The 20,691-nt window shown below is 38.5% G+C and overlaps 1 protein-coding gene across 13 annotated transcripts in view; it reads left to right on the forward strand.

The window, feature by feature from the left end:
* MAP7D2 (MAP7 domain containing 2) overlaps positions 1–20,691 on the forward strand; it is a 79,290-nt gene that overhangs the window by 50,924 nt on the left and 7,675 nt on the right. The window contains exons 1-10 of one of the 13 annotated variants that reach the window (XM_030952379.1): positions 92–146; positions 1,780–1,831; positions 2,023–2,137; positions 3,046–3,144; positions 5,073–5,183; positions 6,463–6,585; positions 9,420–9,568; positions 10,647–10,774; positions 18,322–18,554; positions 18,942–19,068. In XM_030952379.1, the coding sequence (XP_030808239.1) occupies positions 2,038–2,137; positions 3,046–3,144; positions 5,073–5,183; positions 6,463–6,585; positions 9,420–9,568; positions 10,647–10,774; positions 18,322–18,554; positions 18,942–19,068 (1,070 nt within the window). In that variant the 5' untranslated portion in view covers positions 92–146; positions 1,780–1,831; positions 2,023–2,037. Of the gene's footprint in view, positions 1–91; positions 147–1,035; positions 1,054–1,208; positions 1,278–1,635; positions 1,832–2,022; positions 2,138–3,045; positions 3,145–5,072; positions 5,184–6,462; positions 6,586–9,419; positions 9,569–10,646; positions 10,775–18,321; positions 18,555–18,941; positions 19,069–20,691 lie in introns of those variants that run through there. The other 12 variants (XM_030952388.1, XM_030952371.1, XM_030952362.1 and 9 more) reach the window with 12 other exon arrangements.

Genomic DNA, 20,691 nt, shown 5'->3' on the forward strand with positions numbered 1-20,691 from the left:
GGGGGGCAGGGGAGCAGCTGCCTGCTCTCAGTGGCCTCTGAATGATGTTGCCTGATAGACCATGAGCTCACAACACCACTGAAAGCTCATCTTCCTGGGCACGGCAGCAGAGATTGAAACAGCAGGGTGGGTCACCTGGCCAAAAGGTAACAGGGACAGGAGAGCTGGGAATGATCGAGGGTGCAAGAATTTCCTTTTTTTTCACTCTTTGTATAGAGGGTAATAGAATATTTGATAGCGCAAGTGATTTGCAATAAAATTAGAAGAGAGTTTAAAGATTAAAAGGTAGTGGCTTGCTGTTGATACTGATGGATAACTGGTAGCAGGGTTGGGTGAAGTGGAAAAAAATGAGCTCCAAAATAAATTACTGCAAGTCATGGTAGTAGAAGAGAGTCTTCAAAGATGTGGAAGAGGCAGAAGTATATTGTAGATAACCAGAAGTAGATGAGGGGACATCTGGCAATGTAGAAGGTCGGTGACCAGGGTCAGAAGCCAGGAAGGTAAGACAAAGTTTACAGGTACATGTTTAAAAGTATGGAGATTACTGGAGGTGCCTGATGTTAGGGTCTGATGTGCTGAAGGAGCTCCCATCAGAGACAACTGGCTCACCACCAGTGCAGAGCCTGAAGGAAACACATTTAAACAAAGACTGAAATTTTTTGGTAAAATAGCTCAGGAAAGCCAGACCAAAGGCATTAATCAGTGAGAGAAAGTAATCTGGCCAAGAGATGTATGAAGGGTTTTCCACACAATTTATCTGAGCTGCCAAAAGATATTGGAGATAGATCAGGGGATCGATAAAAATCAAAATGGGTATGATGTAATCACTGGAGCCTGCAGGATCCAGTTTGAAGTGGATAAGAGTGGGAGTTTTATGCTAGACCAAAAGAACATAGCAAAGGTAATAAGGAATAGCACCAAAAATACTAATAGGATCAAAGGGCTAAAACTAGCTGGGGCAGGAGCTGGAGGCAGCAAGAGTAGACTTATCTTTCACAGTAGGGGTTGGGCTGCTGAAATGTGAGGGTGAGGAGGTTGCCAGATGCGAATGAGGTACTGGGAGGAGGAAGGGAAGAGGCTGTTAGATGATGGAATTGTGGGTGGGGAAGAACCACATTTTATCTGCTTGAAAGGAGGGAAAGAAAAAGTGCAGGGATCATTGCCACAACAATAAATCACTGAGAAACTAGCGCAGGGAGGAGGTGGGAATGAAACTCAGTGAAGGTTTTTGAGAGTCAAAAGCTGATGGAGAGGGAAAAAAGCGACCGTAATTAGCTGTAAGTTAAAGGTAGAGCAAGATTTGGGGAGAGAAAAAATTAAATCTGTTCTTCCCCCTGTGAAAATCCTAACTTGTGGAAAAGAACATGGGGGTGGCAGGGGAAAAAAGGAAATCTTGGGAGCAGTATGAGGTAGGCATGCACTAAAATAAATACACAGAGAAGAAAAAAAATCGGAAGGTCTTAAATGCCTGGATTTAGCATAAAAGAAGAAAGGAGGGAGTTTTTGTAAAAATAAATAAATAAGTAGGGCATCTTGCAAAGTAACCTACTTTGGGTTTGAAGTGATCATTTATCTGAGTGACTAGGTGGAGCCACTGGCATTGCAGCAATTTAACTGTGCTCAGAAAGGGATGGGAAAAAATTCTGATGTCTGCATAGACAAGAAGGAGTTAATGCTTGGTGAGCATTATTCTTATACAAATTAAGTCCAGAGCACAGCAGCAGCCTCACCAGCAGGAGCAGATGCTAGGCAGTGATGCAACCTGTGTTATTTACTTAGGCCTCTGTGGTGACCTCAGTGGCTTGCAGACAAAGGATACACATATCTGGAGGTAGGTAGCACTCTGATCCCTTCTTTATTCACTTCTTTTTCTTTTATTGTGAGCAAGCTCCTGTAAGCATCTTGTGTGGAGCAACAGGGGGACTGTGTATTTTTAGCGTGGTTTCAGCAGGCAGGGGAAGGAAGCCCCCAGAGGACTGAGTGGGATTTGTGTCTGATTGGGGTTTGTACCAAAATTCCCAGGAACGTTTAGAAGCCATGATGCGCCGGTCCCTTGAACGCAGCCAGCAGCTGGAACAGAAGCAGAAGCGATGGTCGTGGGGAGGAGCACTGGCTGCAGGCTCAGGAGGCAGAGATGGTGAGTGAAACAGGCTGCCTGCATTGCAGATCTCGAAGTGCAAAATGCATGAGATTGTGGAGATAGTGAGTATGATGGGTTTAGAGTCAGGGTGGTACCGCTGCCTTGGGGCGTGAATAAGTGCTTTGTAATTGCTTGCCGGGCTTCCTCTCCCTAATACCTTCTGTGGAGACAGGTTCCTCCTAACTTTAGGAATGCAGATCATTTTAATAGAGTAACCAGAATCAGTTTGGAGGATGCTAAATGCTAAAATTAAAATTGGTGCACTGTCTCCCTTAATACCTTCTTCTACATTGTCTTCCCATGCACACAGTTAGAAAATTTAATAGTCACCAAAGGACTGAGTGCTGTCAAAGGCTTGCAAAAGATGTTCTGGTTTTGTTTAGTACTTCTAAAAACCTGATGGGAATTTCTAGATGACTATGCAGCATGTGCAGTTTAAAATAATTTGGGTTTTTTCCCCACATACATTCTGTTACTGCTATTTTTGCTTTGGCTTCAGAGGAAATTCTTTTTATTACATAATGAGTCATGTGCTGCTTTTATATTTCAGAAAGGTGCATGTTTTCTCTTTTAAATAATATAATTTATTTGAATTTGTCAGCTTTGAATAAGCCGATGTTATAGGGAAAAACATCCATGTTTGGGTGTTGATGAAATATAACAATTACTGTCTTTTACACAGTGTGTAAGTATATTTAACTTTAAAAAGACAAACTGTTTAATATCATAGTTTTCATGATATGTCATTAAAAAAGCCAGGAAATTATAATAATGAAAAAAGTCTCTTATACTTTGAGAAAGAAACCAGTTTTCTTTGTGGTACAGTTTGTGCTTAATTCCAGCTCCCCCCAACTTATACAGTAATTTCTTTCACCTGTTTTTGCTCTGATTTCTCTGCTGTGTAGGTGAATCAGAAAATACCCCACCCCCTGTTCTAGGTTTAGCTGCCAACACCCTTCCTCCAGACCCTGTGACCTCTACTGCTCCTGCTGATTCCTTCAATGGTATTTCAGAGAATCACAGTACCATCGTGTCTCGTTTATAACTGTTCTAATCACTGTAATCCATCCACTGATCTTGTTCTTCTTAACCGCTGTTTTCTTATCATTTCAGTCTGCTACTCTATAGCATTACCCTTAGTGATGTAGACCAGTGTCTTTTAATTTCCTTTTAATTTTGCCATGGTGGAGCAGTGCATGCCTCACATTCCAGCATAGTAGAGGCATTTTGTGATTTTCTAAGTAACTGTAGACTTCTACTGCTCAGATTCTCATTTTTTTTTAATTCTGTGGGTGCTCTGTGTGTGTGTGTGTGTAATTACATGTATATTTGACAGTTCTAATGGACGTGCACAGGTGCTGTTGAGAAAAATTTCAGTTGCACAATAAGAAAATGTGTTATGAAGACCATGTTTCATCAAAACAGCCCTCTTTTTCTATCTCAAGGGCCTTCTTCTGCAATATTTTGAAAACAAGCAAATTTGGTACAACCAGCCATGTTATGTTTTCAGCTTCCTAGAATGAATTATGACCAACTCAAGTAGTTGATTTTGTTTAAGCAATCATGTTTTCTACTGTTGAGGTTTAGTTTGCTTTTGGTTTTTGTGTTGTTTTTTTTTAGTGGGGTTTTATTAGTGTTTTTTTTTTAAATTATTATTCCCATAAAAGGGCTCTGAAGTATGAGTTCTCCAAAATAACAAATGGATTGCTTATAGGATTTCAAATTGCAAATGTGATTTGATTTGATTGCAAATGTACTCGGTAGTTTGAAAAGAAAACACAGCCTGTGCTTTTGAGAAGTAGGTTTGTTCTCTTCCCACAAAGGAGGAGTAAAGTTTGGCTATAACTCCTGCAGAATTCACAGTAAATGCTGTTCTGCCTATGATCTCACATAACTAATATTTCTGTGCAAACAGATCCAATTTTTTGGCTGATTGTTGTTCATGTGCAAAGGTATTTGCCTGTGCAACTGATGTTTTGCAGCATACCAGCATTATATCTGCTTTTTTAAAAAAAGGAAATGTAGTGAATTGCATTGTTTACTGTAGTAGATGGAGCCAAATCTTGGAAACCCCACTAAGGCAATGATTTGATGGCCATAATAGGGAATGCAGTAACTCAGAAGATGCAAAATTAGGGTCACATGTCTCTAGCTGAAAATAATTTTTATTTGAAAGAAATACAATTCAGAAGAAGGGAATAAAGCATCTGTGCTTTTAGCTTCTGAGTATCATACAGTGATCATGAGGTACTAGTACTCTGCTAATACTTGAGTAAGATTTCTCTTTCATTCAGTTGAATAAATCCCAAGATAGGAAATGGATATTATCCTCAAGCAGATTTTATCGAATAGTATTTCAGAAGAAAAATACCAAAAAAACGGTCTCTTTTTTTTTTTTTTACTTCTTCTCAAGCACAGAAAGATAAAGCCAAATGGCTGATGCCAACTCAGTCATTAAAACACTGAGGTCTCATATAGATGCAGAAATGTTGGTTATGTCATTTTCTTATTAGAGTAATGTGTGCTGTGAACTTCAGCTCTTCCAGACTGAAAGTAGAGGGGAGGGGGAATGAAGATGAGTTCAGAGTTGCCATGTATACAGTTTGTTTTCTTTGGGTAACTTTATGCTTGTGCTGATATATAATTATTTATCAGGGTCAGTACAAACATAGGCTTTTGTGAAACTGGAATGTTAAATTCACAAGCTGAAAAGTTGCATGCCAAAGCATGTGTCGTAGGGTGCTGGTCCTCAGTGGTCACAAAGAGCTCATCTCATGTGCCTGCTGCTCTCTGAAGAGAGTTGCAGCCACAATCTCATGCCAGTTCAGTGCTATGGTCAGTGCAAGGGCCACAAGTACAGATGCAAGGTTAATTTTTGGAGTTTATCACGCTGTGGTGTGAATACAAATATCTTCAATGCGTTTCTCTGCAGCATGTGACAAACTTTCAGCTTCTACAATGAATCTGCCAAAGCAAATGGAGTCGCCGATCAGTAAACGCCTCTCGTCCTCCACAGCGGCCATAACGCACTCCCCCGACAGAGGCAAGTGAACCTGCTGGTCTCCTGCCAGCATCAACTCAACTCTGCTTCTACTTAGAGCACTTCTGCTCCATAGAGCTTTGGGGTTTGCTTATGTCTGTTATTCAAACATCAGAGAGATTCTGTATTAATAGCATGGTTCTGCAGCCTTTCCCAAGGCTGTCCTGCCTGCTGGAGATCATAGTCCAGCAACAAATGCCATGGGCCTTTTAGTGATTCTTTTCCAAATTTTGATACTCCAGCAAACCAGGTTGTAAGTACAGGCTGCGACTGCAGCAATTTCCTATAACTGTACTGCTTGTGACCTTCTATCAAAATAAGGAAAAACAAGCAAAGAAAAGGTGTAACCTGGCAGTAGATATGGGATGTTCCATATGCAGGGATATATCTGATGAGCCACCTGGGAGACTTCAATCTGGTGACCAGAGTTGTAGAGTCCATTAATTTCTTATGAAACTCTGATCCTCAAGTGACTCCACAAAAGATGATCATCTTGTAGGATTAGTGGTTGCTAAACACTACAAAGAGGACTGAAGGGTTTATCTCACTGTGAACTCTTTGGATTTTTTAGGTTTGTTTTCTGTTTGCTTATTTCTTTCTACCCCTTTTTTTATAAGTCTTAATGGGGAAAAATATATTTACTGAAATAAATTATGAAGGCTTTTTTGTAGAATGAAAAAGAGAAGGTAAATTTATTTTAATTTTTGAATTGCTTAAGCTCATCAGAAGCTTTGAGGTTATTATGACAGATGGCTATATATGCATGTAATAGGAACATCTATATATATGTCTTATATAGTTGACACTTATATTTATGGAGCAGGAAGTAATGCAGGCATATTGTATAAATAAGACTTACGTAACATGGTGAGATGGCAGATTTCAAATGCAGTCCCAGCACGGGTGGCACATTAGTAAGCAGCTGCACTGTTTACCAAGTGTTTTACCTTTCCTGCTGGGGAAGAAGACAAACTTTTTGTGCTGAGTCATGAAGGCAACAATTTTGCAGAATGTAACATGCCTCTGAGTAAAAATAACACACAACATGATCTTAACCTTATTGTGTGTAGTGTATAAGTGGGAAACTTAAAATAATGGAGAAATCAGAAGGTTTTTATCAGAGGGAATGAAAATTATCTTCAAGTATTTTAAATCTTAAAAAGTTCAAGAATTTTTTGTCATTTCATTTAATCATTTCATCATTTTGCTTCAGTTATTTTAATGTAACATTGTTTTATTTCTTTGCATTTAAAATTTTATTTTATTTGCTCCCATCCTTCAGCTCACCGCATGCATCTTAGTCCAATGGAAAACTTTATTGTTTCTCGACTGCTGACTCCCACACAGTCATCTTTAGCCAGAAGCAGAAGTACATTAATGCTTTCTGAGCAGTACAATACTCCAGGTAAAAATGTGACTTCCTCACTTTGAAACCACTGAGGTTTGTTTTTAGCTGCATTATGTAGCTGCTGGAAGAAATAGAGTACTATGAAACAGATGGCAATTTACAGGGTACTATAAAATCAACGATGAACTAAGTTGTTTCAGATAACATTGTATTTAAAATCTTTGAAAAGCACATTATCTTGTCTGTGCTATTCTGAATACCTATTTTAGAAAAAAAATCATTAAAACTGCAGACTATCAAAAAAAGAAATATATTCATTTAAGAAACAGATTTTTAGACAAGGGTGTGACAACTCTTGGAGGCTTTGATTGATTTATTAAAGTCAGCCCTGTCATACCCAAATAGAACAAAAATCCCAGTGCACCACTGCGACTTAATTACTTTTACTAGGGTTCCAATTTCTATCTATTAATTATCTTTTTGCCTTTAACTGTGTGACTGTGTGTATGTGACACCTATATGTATGTATAGGTGTAAATGCACATACAGAAAACCAGACTATTAAGAGGAAGATGTCAGTTACAGAAATTTTTGATCTTTAAGGGATGATAGTACCATTCCCATGTGCAAAGAGTAGACTAATAAAACCAATATTTTGCAAACATCTACAAAAATAATGTTTCCAGCCCTGCTAATACTTGGGCAAGTGCCTGACTTTGAGTAGTTTCTGTTTATAAAGCCATGCCTGGTCATAGCATTGGCTGAAACAAGACAAACGTTTAACAGCCCTTTTTACTTTTAATAGAACAAACAAACAAAAAAAGCCCCCCAAAGCATGCATCCAGATGCCTGTCTGCAAAAGATTAAACTATTTAGATGATAAAGACACTTTTCCAAGATTAAACTACTTAGATGATAAAGACAGATCATCTTTATGATGAGTGTTTTCACACATCTTGGTTAAAATAGGCTTAAGTTCTGTAGCTGTGTTTTTCATGCAAAGCTATTTAGAAATGAATTGCTAAGTAAACCTACTTTCCCTTGTGCATTACTTCTCTGTTCAGTGCATAGGGACATTGGTACTGAATGCCTCTAAAATTGCTTCCCTTGTTTCTACATTAAAAACAGCCTCTACTGGAAGCAGAAATGTTTTCATATAGTACTTGAGAAAGTGCCTGATTTGATTACTGCTCAGGGGCCAGCTACTGTCAAGAGTGAGCAAAACCCAAGTCAAAATTAGATCAGTACATTCTGCTTAAGATTTTGAGCTGAATTGCTGAGGCCACCTGTGTTGATTTTTTTCTGTTTTGTATTTGATATCAAAGAAATCAATAAGGATGACTTTTGTCCTTCCTCACTCATTTTGTTTGTAAACTCTCAGGTTTTATCTCTCTTCATCACAGGAACTTTAAAGTAATACACTGGCATGTCTGACAAGGGTACAATTTGTTCTGAAAACTGCTTTTTCATTGAGCTGAAACAGGGCAGCTGATTTTGGTAACAGCTTTTTGAACAAGCATTCTCTCGTCATTTCCCCACAAGTCAATCAGGATGTAGCACAAGTTGCAAACAACAATCTCAGAGGCCGTTGACATTTTGTCAGTAATTGCCAGCAAAACAGTTGAGGGACATCTCCCATTTGTCATGTACTTCTCACCACAGAAGTAGCTTCTGAATAAGGAAGAGGCATCTTCCTTTCCAGGAGCTCATGCTGTGCCTCCTGTCATTATGCTGGGGTCAGAATTGCTCCGCTACTGCATTTTCTGTAAGCTTAGAAATGAGGAGCCTCAATTTCAGACTCTACAGCAACACATTATTAATGTCACTCGAAGTCAAGATATTCAGGCACACAATTGTTACTGGATGCATAATTAATTCTTTTAACAGTTGAAGTAAAAATATTTCTTTTAGGCAGCTTTTAAGTTTCTGAATATTTTTGTTAATATACAGTGACCTTATGCCAATTGGCTGGAAAGTGGGTCAAAGAGTACAAAGGTCTAGTTAAACTTCAAAATATTCAAAAAGGCTTCATAAAAATCTTATTAGGGCTGTCTCCAGTAAAAAATTTGGGAATGTGACTTTCTTTACATTAGTGCATAGTTGCTGCTTTTTCAAAGTCAATATGCCTTCTGACTGTAGTTGACTAAAATTGGAAACATTCAATTAATGTCTGTCTTATTGATAAAACATACTCTGTTGATTGTTCTGCATGTATTTGAAAGTTTCATCTTAGAAGGCAATATGAACAAAATCAGGAGTAAAATATCCCATTTAAAAAAATCCTGTTCATATTGCAAATAAAAAAAAGTTGCCCTATAAGCTGTAATGCATGTGTCACACTCAAATTGATGTCTCCCTCAAATAACAATAACTGAAATACCTACAGCAGCATTTAGTTTAGGTTTGGGGGATTTTTTTGTTAATTTTTTTTATTTAAATATTATTTGGAAAGTAATTAATATATTTAGGAGCATTTGCATGTTTAGGGTTTAAAAAAGACAAAATTCCCTATGCTTCTGTCACCTTTCCTGTTTTGCAGTATGGGCTCAAAAGTAATCCAGTTAGCATTATCTGCTTACTCTTTTTATCATATGCAAAGGAAGCTGGACTTCCTAAGAGCCACAGTATTAGTCAATGGTGATTCAAAAGGTATATGAGGAAAAGAGTATTATATTTTAGATATTTTTTTTCCTATAAAATGTTTCACTTGGGACATTTTTATTAAACATGGGATCATGTTGAATGCATTATATGTGATATTTTAAAACACTAAAAACCACTTTACAACTACCTTTGAGCATTATAACATAAAAGTATGCTGTTTTCTCCCCTCCTTTACTTCCTCTATCCGTGCTCCTTTTTGCTCTTGCTATTGTACTATAACTCTTTAGTATTCCATATCTGTCCTCGTGTAGCACCAGCTAGTCCTCTTAAATCTCCCTACAAGCCTTCCCCCACCCGAAGCACCGACAGGAAGAAGGCAACTTCACCCTCCACTGCCAATGCCATGAAAGGGGTGCCTTCAGCTGAAGTTACTCAGGTGAGTTTGTAATGGTTTTGATTTCACTGCTGGGTAAACTGATGCAGCTTCTGCTTGTTATCTTTCCCTTTACATGAATACAAATGAAGTGCTTCCCCTGCTATAGAAAACAGCAGTAGAAAAGTAAACCCTGCCAACACCTATTGTCTTTGTGTTCCTGTTAAGGTGCATTTTAATATCTTCCTCCTCCTGGAATCAGTGCTGAGTGCTGGTATTGAAACACCAACCCCCCTATTTTCAGAGAACTGAGGCACTGAAGTGTATGTTTTTGGACTTGCTTATAACTTCTGGGAATGGGGATGACAAATAGAATTCCCTCCTGAGTATGACTATCCAGGCTTGCTGGTTAATGAGCAAGCTTCATATATTTCAGAAATTCCCCAAGTGTCCTGATAATGCCTCTGTTTTACACCAATTCCTTTAACTCTTTCTGTGGACATTTGTAATGCTGTTTGCTTAAAAGATGCATTATTGATCCACTGTAGTTTCTAGAAAAGAAAAGGCAAGTCGCTCACCTTCACTGAGACTGCACAGCTTAAGGCATGATTTAAAAAAATTCTGTGTTAGGGCTATAATATTCATGTAAGGTCCTGTATCTTGTAATACTTAATGATAGGGGGATTCATGCCATCTAAATTAGCTGCAAGTGAAAGAACCAAAGCTGGCAATAAAGATTTGTGCAGTGTCATTCTTAGGTGTGATTCAGTTTTACATGCAGCAACATTTCTGTGAGATGCTTGTTTGCACTGCTGATCATGTCTAAGCAGGGACATATGGATGATTCTGAAGATTCCACCCAGTGCCACCACCCCATCCAAGAACTCTTGCAGAGGCTCTGATGTGTATTACTTATCTGAAATTTGCATGCTCTGCCCATGCAAGACAAGGGTGGGTGTGTGCTAAGTCTATGTAAAATAAAAACTATTAATAGCACCTCACTTGTGAGCTGCCTGTTTAAAAAGCTTTTACAAGTGTGCCACACAAATTTCTTTATATGCCAGCTTGCTAATAAAACAATCAAATGCATTTTTGATTTATTGATCCTAATTATGGAAATGAAAATGAACTGTGCTTCCAGACTGAGAAGATAAAGAAGGAGAAGCGACCTGCAACACCTGGTTCCTCATCTGGTATGGGATCTCCTCTGAGAAGGTCTGATTCTCCTGCTGCCATGTCCAGAAGATCTGCATCACCTGCAACACCTAAGTATGCTTTTCTTATTAGTGGAAAAATATCCTGTGAATTTCTCATTATCTGTAAATAAGGCATAGATTCTTGAGGTGTTGTAGAAAACCTAGTTAATTTTACTAATACATACACACATATACAGATGGGTGAGAGGAGAGGTGTAGATGACAAATCTGATATCTGTCATATTGTGTTAGTACCCACTAGAGACAGTTCTCTCTACCTTTCCTCAGTCTTGAGATTACAGCACATTTCATTATTCATATGACCATTTATTTTTAAATATGCTTTTTTTGTTGTTTGATTTTGAAGAAACTGCCTAATGTGATGAAATGCACTCATCATGAATACTAACTAGAAATTCCAATATTTAATATATGCATTTCCTATTGTTGGCATGACCATCTGGTGCCATAAATACACTTAACTACATGTCATCTAAGCCATTGGTTTTAACCTTTGCTCATTTGCAGACCTCTGTGGTTTTGTGTTTGTTGCGCCTTTTGCTTCTTTTTTTTTTTTTTTTTTTTAATGCAGAGCTGTGGTTCTATAGCATATCTGGACTTACTGACAACTGACTTGCTTTTCTTGGTTGCCTTTTGCTGAAAACTGTTTTATGTGTACCACAGCTTGAAACTCAAGTCTAAGCAAATGGGTTTCTTAGAAGAGAATATTAAGTCTGGCTCTAATGTAGGAGTATGCTAAAGTAGTCCTGGTCTACAGTACTTGCCTAATTTATTTGACTGGTTGATTGGTTTGGACTTTTTCCCTTAGCTCTTGTTTGTGGGTGCCACTTCTGTCTTGAAAATTGTCTTATTTATATTTTTGAATCTGAAGCTGGCCATATTTTGAACCGGGCTTGATGATCTCCTTTCTGACAAATTTCTTCTGCCTGAAAAAACCAGCTGGTGTTCAGCTCTGAGGGCATAGCCCTTTAGTGGGGGATGATTTTGTGTGTGAATCTGATGTTAGACAACATAAGGAAACCATCTGACTCTCAGCATTCTTTCTGGTTTAGACATCCACTTGCATGTAACTGGGACACTGCATTTCTTGGTTTTTCTTATAAAGCTACAAATTCTCAGACTTCCAGTATTATATATGTAATGTCATCACATTCTGTGGTATGAACTACATCCATTTTATGAAAAATTTAATGAAATGCAATGGTAATGACAGTCAGCTTTCTTATTACAGTTTTGAGCAGAGCAGTTTGAGCTGTAAGACTGTATATTATTCTGGCAAGTACTGATACTCCCTGCTCAGAATGCATTTTTCAGTTTGTTCAGTATAAGAGTATAGTATAAGAGAAAAAAAAAAAAATAGACCCACCAAGAGACACATTTAGTTAAACAAAATGATTGGCAGGAAATGAATTAGCTTGGAGTCAAGTGCTGCTTGCTGGGCAGGCAAAGGTTAGTGCAGATCATCAGAGAAATGTCCAGTGGTTAAAAGAAAAAGTTCTTGGGAGACAGCTCTTTAGTGCTTCATGAAAAAGGTATGCCCAGTCTTAATCTGAAGTACTAATTTTCATAAAAGATTAGGAAATGATGGAGAATTTTTTTCCTAGAGGTGCAAATTATAATAACCTTTGTACAGTAAAATGTTTTCATGCCTATAAGGAATACTGTTTTTAGAAGAAGAAACAGATGCTGTATGGAGGAATTAAAAAGCCTGCTGGTGGGTTTCTCTGTGACTGTGAGCCACAGTAGTGATCCCTTTTTTCCCCCCCTCCTTCTCTTTCTCAAGGGAATCTGATTCTGATCATGGCTAGGAATGTATTACTGAGCATTTAATCTTAACGTGGCCCAATTAGAACACCCTTCTTGACCTTATGAGAGATACAGTAAATAGAGTTTAAATCCATGTTTATTACTGATTGCAGAAGGAGAGTTATGCTTCAGCACTTTCAAAATTTCCCCTCATAATTCTAAAATTAAAAGTGTGCTAATGACCATATTGTATTATTATGTATAGATTATATTAGTGATAATATATGTATTTTTGCATATAACTCAAATTCCACTGTTAATTTTCATTGAGGAGATAAGGTTATACAATCTAAAGGAAGGTTCCAAAAGCCTTACTGCCTGTATTTAAATCCACTGACCAGCAAGATCATTATCTGACATTCAAGTATAATTTTAGTCCGACTAAATATGTATACAAATACTCATTCTCCGTGCAAACCTAACAATCTTTTACGTGTTTAATCTTTCTCCTTCTAGCACACTATATGACTGAAAAAGTACCCTGGAAGAAATAAGAATACACATTGTACAGCATTAGTAGTTAGTGATCCTGCATAGCACCTTAACCTCTAAATTTGTTGAGGAAAGAATCAAGTATGGCCAGTGATTTACACAACAATTAGCTGTATGCATTTCTTTTCTTAAGAATATATAACTTGGCATTCAAGTTTTCTTGGTATTGTTCTACTTACCAGTTTTTCACAGTTGTCATCTTGGTTTCTGAGTGGCAGTAACTTGTCTTCTAAATATGTTATTTCATTATTTACTAAATAAAAAGCTCTTTTAATCATGGTAAACTAACTGAAACAGGATCAAACAAGACAATAAAATCTCAGCCTAAAGAGGCCCAGTGATTAATGGCAGAAGAGAGTTGGAGTAATTACATAAATAAAATACTAATGTTTTGGATGGGCAATTTTTACTGAGAAAGCAAAAAAGGTCAGCCCAAAAACATAACATCTGAGACAAGTGAAGATACAGATATAAAAAGGAGAAAAGGCGAAAAAATCAAAATATGCTGAACAACAATTAATAGTGGGGAAGGAATTCAAAACACGATGTTGTTTGGAAAAGTAAATATGTCAAGAAATGTCACAGAAAGAAATCCAAAACTATTATTTTGAATCTTAATGTGGATAAGATGAAAGTTAATGGATTAGGGTGTTTGAACAATTGAGAAATTGTCTTTAATTTTTTTCAATTGCTATTGGATACTGATGGCACAAAGTGCTCATTTTCTTCAGATCTCTCACAGGATCAATAATAACAGGATGAGGGGTTTGGGCAATTTTTTGTTTTATGCTTTATCTTCAAAGATCTGTACATTAATCAGTTTATTCCTGCAGTATCCCTCAGAGAATAGGTGAGTGTGCTTTCTTATAGATCAGGAAGGCAATAAAGCCTGTGTCCTTCACACGTCTTCGGGTAAATAGTCCCTAAATAAATCAATGGCACCTGACTAAATCAAGGAAGTAGGATTTAGTTTTAAGTGTCTTCAGATGAGCCATAGCATAAGCCAGTGAATAAAATTGAAAGCTCTGACAAGCCTCTGTGTCACATTCTTTTGCCAAAGCATAACCTCATGAGAGAAGGGGAAGGTGACTGATGGATGGTGCTGCTGATGGGTGGTGGTTCATGTTTCCTTTCCACATCCAGTCTGGTCATTGTCCTTTGCTTATGATTTCTAACTAAACCCCTTACCTGGTGGTTTTGTTGGGTGACAGCTCCCTGTAGCCTGGGGGAAACACTTTTCATGTCACAATGTGCATGCTCAGTCAAATTGAAGAGTAGTGATGGAATATGAACATAGTATAGTACAAAAAAAGTGCCACTCAAACTTGTAAAATGTTTTAAAATGAGTTATTGGAAAGGTGTTTGCATGTGCTGAATTCCCCACAGAAGTAGCTTCTATGTTCTGCAGTGACACATTTTAGATTTTATTTTGTATGTGCTACATTTGCTACTCTTAGTTTTTGTGTTGACTTGGAAAGGTAAAAACAACGGGTAGAATGTTGGATCAAGAGTATTTTGAGGGATTTTTCAGCAGTTAGCGAGACAACAGGCCAGTTCACCATTTTGAAACATCTGTAATAATGCAGCTATTCAAAAGACTATTCTACAGACCTATGCTGAGTTTTCTCTCTTTTGAGAAATGTGGAAGAGAAATGAATCTGTCTTTGGTTACAAAAGATCAAAACTAAGAGTGAAAGAAAACTGCTTTTGAGAAAGTGTCACAGAGCAAAAATGTCAGAACCCAGAAATAGCTTGTGATCAGAGCAATGTCAGAAAGCAGGCTTGAGAACATGCAGGGCTGTGGTGTGGTTTCAGCAGAGTTTTTGTTGAATTAATGGGGAGAAAGGAGAAAAATAATGCAGCTCTGGCATTGCTGAAGATTTCTGATTTACAGTCAGCCTCATAGCAGCTGTAACCAGTGACCTGCCACATAGCTGGCTTTTCAGGGGAGCATGCTGTTCTCTGCCCTGCTGTATATGAGGGGTTGTATGTGAGCTCTGTATATGAGCTCTGAACCCCTCATATACTCTTCCTGAGACATTGTTCTGCAGAATGGACCATCTCTTGTGTCATTAAATAGGAGCCATGATAATTAAGAATCAGTGGATCCTCACACCTGATAGATGTTCTAGCAGAGCATACAGGGGGCAGCTTCTTTCATGCTGCTGGCCTCATGTCAGCTCAGAGCAGTAAAGTGAGAAAACTAATGTCTTCTTGGAGAGAGGAAGGTACTTCTGTATTCCCCTGTAAAATCCAGTTACTGAGGATGAGTGAGATGTCTGACAACTGACATGCTACCACTTCTTGGACTTCAGTGATTTGTCATCTTAATTCTCTAATACTTATCAGGCATAATTCTGTGTTTCCCACTTTCTTACCATGGTTTAAACCTAAATAGGCTCCTATACAAGTGACTATAATTTTTTTTTCTTAATAATTCAATTTTTCTGCCTTCTCAATCAAGTTTGGCTCTTTTTGGGGTAAAACAGCACAACTTAAATGCTATTTAGAAGGAGTGTTTTTTCCAGTAACAATTCTGCTTGTGTCAAGGAATGTTAAAGATGCGAAGTTGAGAGTATGTTTTAAATAGAATTAAAATACAATGTTAATTTAATACTTTATACTGCCATCCAGTAAATGATATAAACATTCTGAAAAAATATTCTTATTCCTGATGGACTTTCTCAGCTTTGCACTTCACACACTGAATTATTCGCATTCTTGCAGTAATCAGTCTTCTATTTTTCTCACTTTTAGCTACTTTATATGAAGCTCTACTATTTTCTTGTTGTTCTGGTCTAAGAGTCTGTAGCACTTTGGTTAAAAAAAAAATTACTGTAGGTCTAAAAGTTCAAAGATCCAGTAGCTAAATAATACATTCAGCACGTGTTTCTAATCCACCAGCTGAGTTGTACAACCAGTCTGCTCTAATGCCTATGCAGTGCAAGATATGTGGCTCTCATGACTAGACTCCTTCCTACCGACCTCTTTGATTGTCATGTCTTTATTAGAGAACAATTACTTCTATACTAATACTGAGAATGACTCAGCCTCAGTTATTAGCCTGTTTTGCTCCTTCTGTCACAACAGTTAAATCAAAAGCATTGCAAGGAGCGTGCGGTAAAGTTGGAAATGTGAACCAAAGACAGCGAGAAAGGACTCTTACTTTGAAGAAGTGTCTGATTAGCAAGAAGCAGCCTCTGTGCTGCAGAAAAACATGAGGAAAATGTTTTCTATTTACCAATTATATTTTTATGAAATGCAGTTGGAAATGACTGCAGTGATGAGGCACATGTGAGATACACACTTGTAGGTGGGGCCTTGAAATCTGCCTTTGCTTTTAGAAGGACCTAGAAATGCATCTATAACCTAAAGAGGAATCTAAAGACAATGCTAAAACCAGATTTGGTCAACACAACCAAACTCATTGGCTTCTCCCATTGCTGTTTTCTTCAAGAACTGGAATCAGGCTTGCCTGTTTACATCTTCCAAAACCTGCTTCTGTTATGGAGCAGCCGGAGTCATGGGTGGCAGCAGGACAGACAAGGACAGGGACCTTGCCCACAGCACTCTGTCCCATGGCAGGCAAAAGAAGTGACCAGGGTCAACCAAGAGCCCAGTGACAGCCAACAAAGGCCTTGCTGAGGCAAGTCCAAGGACAGGCCAGGACATCATGTCAGGATCAGCAGGTTAGGAAGCCAAGAAGAACAGGCTTACCTACAGCTGAGCTCAGCCAAGGACTGAGCTGACAGGGAGCTCCTGGGCCTGCGGGCAGGGGGGGAGCCTGAGTGGAACTTCAGATTTAGTTGGGTGCTACTGTTCCTGGAGCCTGAGGGCTTTTGGACTCTGGTGGCTCTTCAGTGGGAGTAAGAAAGTAGGGATGGTGCAATACTCTGCTGTGTTTTCCTCCCCACAAACCAGGCACCTCTGAGTGAGCTCCTTGTAGTCTAATGTCTCGACCTCTTTCAAAAGCAGTCTAATATGGTAGAAAATAACCCTTTTTTCTACAAAATTCATGAGTTTGGAGAGGAGTTGAAAGATGTCTTGTTTTTATTGTCTGCTCTGCAAATGATGTTCTAGTTATAATACTCTCTGACCACACAATACTATATTAGATCTATACAAAACTTGCCACTCCAGTCCATTGATTTTCAACTGCTGTTCACGTTTTTCATGCTTGTTGTCTGCCAGAATGAGTGTAAGCATGTTATGGTATATGAAACTCTATATAGTGTAGATGAAAAAGTGGTAAGGGATAATACATTTATATCATAATTGCATATCCAGGAAGAAGGTTAGAAATACATGTGCAATGTTTAATGTAAGATAATTAATTCTAATGAGACTCACATAAATCATTATTTTAAGATTGTAATCTCTTTATTCTTATACTACTTAATCACACATCCCAGCCTTTCTTAACATTGCAAGTGCTAGTTACTGGTGTTACATAAATAATGAACGGTGTTCGTGTGTAGTTTTATGTTTCCTGGTAATCTGTTCTCTCTGTGTGCACCTATTTTCAGTGAATATCAGGTATCTTTACCCTTCCACTTTCCCAGAACTGACTTCAGGATTATCACTTCCCCTGAAGTGTGCAACAGCCAGATAAGCAATGGGGTGCATTGCTGCAATGGGGTGTATTGGTGCATCACCATCACCACAAGTGCACCTTCTGAAAAGCTGCAGGGGCTGAGTCTGGAGTCTGTTGTGTTGGTGCTGAAAAAAGCACTTACTCAAACAGTGTTGCTGACAATATAATGGTTTGATCACTTCTGTCTCTTTCAGTAGTACCCAGCCTTACCTTTGTATATACTGGTATTTGTTGCTTTTTTGGAAACTCAGATATGATTAGAAAAAGACCATTGTTGGCAAGGTGGTGTTCAGATGAAAGCAGCACACTGTAGCTCATTATGATTTCTACAGACAGAGAGCAGCCATAGCTTTGGTTTACATGTTGAGAAGAACTGTACAAACAGTAAAGTTGGCAGAATTCTTTTGAAATAGTTACTACTAAAATCATTGGTTTAGGCAGTCCACAATTTCCTATCTCTCACCTAGACCTTAGACAGTGTTACTGGTTTATTTTAATGAGAATTTTCTGTAATCATGTGCATTTCTGTGTCAGTTTCATGCATTTTAAGTTCTGATTGCATCCAGGTGGTTCTTTTCAGTATTGTGCAAAACAGCTGATACTTCTCTGTAGGAAGGGACAAGAAGGAATGAGAAATGTGAAGATGGAGTTTGATTCCAAGCTGTGTAACATCTGGCCTTGTTTGATTTTTTGTTTTCTCTCATCAGGACAGTTGCAAAGACTTATCCTCAGTCTCCTAAAAACACCAAACAATATCCAGCTTCTCCTGTGAAGCATCGTGCCACTTCCAATAGCAGCCAGGAAACACCTAAAAAGAAAGCAGACAAGGAGAAAGAAAATGTCAGTCACCTGAAGTCCCCAGGAGCACGCACTGATGACGTGGGCCAGGTGGCTCCTGAGAAGCACGTGCCTTCTGCTGGAAAGGCTGAGAACAGTGAGGGTGAGCCTTGCTGCAAGATGTTAGTGCAACGGTGTGATGGGTCCCCGAGACTTTTAAATGGTGATGAGCTGTTCTTTTCATGAGGCTGCTCAATCACAGGCTTATGAGAATGCGTAAAGATACATACTGGAACCTGTGAATACACAGTTTTCACTAATGTACCAAAAGCCAAATGTACCAATTGTTAATGAAGATGTGAAAATGCTGACATCCAGGGATGCCCTTATCTATTCCATCTCCTTTCTGCTGAAAATGCTGAAATGTGCTTTTAAAAAGGTGTCTCACCACTCTGAACCAGGCCCATTTCAGCCTCTGTAGGAACCTGGAATTGCTCGGCACTCTCTTTGTTCCCTTCCTGACTTTCCATCCTTGGTTATCTTCTCCTAGGGAAGATCACAGCAGGAACAAGTGATGCAGAAGAAGCTGCAAAAATTCTAGCTGAGAAAAGACGACAGGCCCGCCTGCAAAAAGAACAAGAGGAAAGGGAGAAACAGGAAAGAGAAGAACGAGAAAGGTCTCTCTGTTGCTTTGTGAAAGTTATAACCTAATAATTTAACCTGTATCACTGAAGATGCTTGAAACTGTGGTAGTTTTGGAATCAAGTGGGAGCTTATATGTATTTGTTAATTTCTTTAATTTCAGACTCATTTCATTAGTGTCTTTTGCAGTCTCCGTGATTAGTGAAGTTAAAAAATAATAATTTGGCCTCTTCAAGAACCCTGAATAAATTATTACTTTTCCAAATACTTCAGGCATCTCCATGCTGAAGTGTACTGCACACTGCAGTCTGGGCATACCTGAAGTATTTAAATTATAAAAAAATATTATAGGTGGCTTTAAATGAGCTAGATCATGTAGCTGAAATGGTCTTGCACCAGCAGGATATGCTTTAAATGGCACAGCTTGAATCATCCATAATTAACCTGAAGCTCCTCTTCCTGCCCAACTCTGCTGCAGGCATTGAGGTTGAGTGTGGGCAGAATGAAGGTTGCTGTCTGAGCAGTGAAGTTCTGGCTCTGTTCTGGGAACAGGCTTTTTGGTGGCTCTCCACGTGGCATGCTGGTTGCAAATGTCAGCAAACCATGCACTTCCTTCAACCCTCTAATAGTAAATCACTAATCCTGCTTGTCTAGAAAACCCAGCTTTGGGTTTTCTTACTACAGACATGGCAGGCAGGGTTGAAGCGTGGAATAGAACTCTCCAGCTAGTTAAAGGTAGAAATGGATATGTTTATTGACAGTGGCAGACACATGGGGAATCATCTCCCAGAGATCTGGTAGATTCCCAAAGAATCACAGGCTCCAGCTCTCTATTTATTTAAAAAGTCTTACATATTCATATAATTCCCAAAATGCCTAATACATATTCATTACCTAACCTGCCCACCCCTCTTCATATTAAAATGTATTTATAACTGAGTCCAAGGTTCCTTCATGCTTGTGCAGTCTTTCACCTCAAATGGGTCAGTGGGTTTTTGAAATGGGTCATGGTCTTCTGAGGTCAAAGTGACCTTTTAGTTTTCTTTGTTGGCCGGTTTTGGACCCCTTGGCTATAGCTCAGGTTTTGGGGCCCAGGTGCAGGCTATGGCCCTCTTCTTTCTCACAATTAAATCTGCATCCCATCCTGCTTCTTTAAACATAGTAAAGACAGGCAGGTGATATATCACTCTAGCCTTAACTACTTTATCTGCTAATAATTAACTCTCCCTTATTATTTTTACTCTTTGTGCTATCCTCTTGTTTCTGTCCCCCCTAACTAAATTTAGTTAAATTTTTAACTCTTTCAGTTTCTTTAAACCCTTGATTCAGGGTGGGAGTGGAATGACCAGCTTCTGCCATTTTGGCCCTGATAGAATGATAAGAATGATCACTTAAAAAACAATTCTTAAGGAGCATGATGTTCCTCAGTGGCCAGGGAACAACACAGGTGGAATTTAGACCCACTCCTTCCAGTATTCCACTGTGTTTTGTGGAATTTGCTGCTACTCATCCCATCTGTTTATCTTCAGATGAAGCAAAGAATAAAAATATTTGCTTGTTTATACATACCAACATTCTGGGTATCAAGTATAGGAGAAAAAAGGTTGTTTTTGTTCTTGAAACTTACTATTGACACTCTAATTGAAATTAGAACAGAA

Source organism: Camarhynchus parvulus, chromosome 1 (genome assembly GCF_901933205.1).
Source record: "Camarhynchus parvulus chromosome 1, STF_HiC, whole genome shotgun sequence".
NCBI classification, from domain to species: domain Eukaryota; kingdom Metazoa; phylum Chordata; class Aves; order Passeriformes; family Thraupidae; genus Camarhynchus; species Camarhynchus parvulus.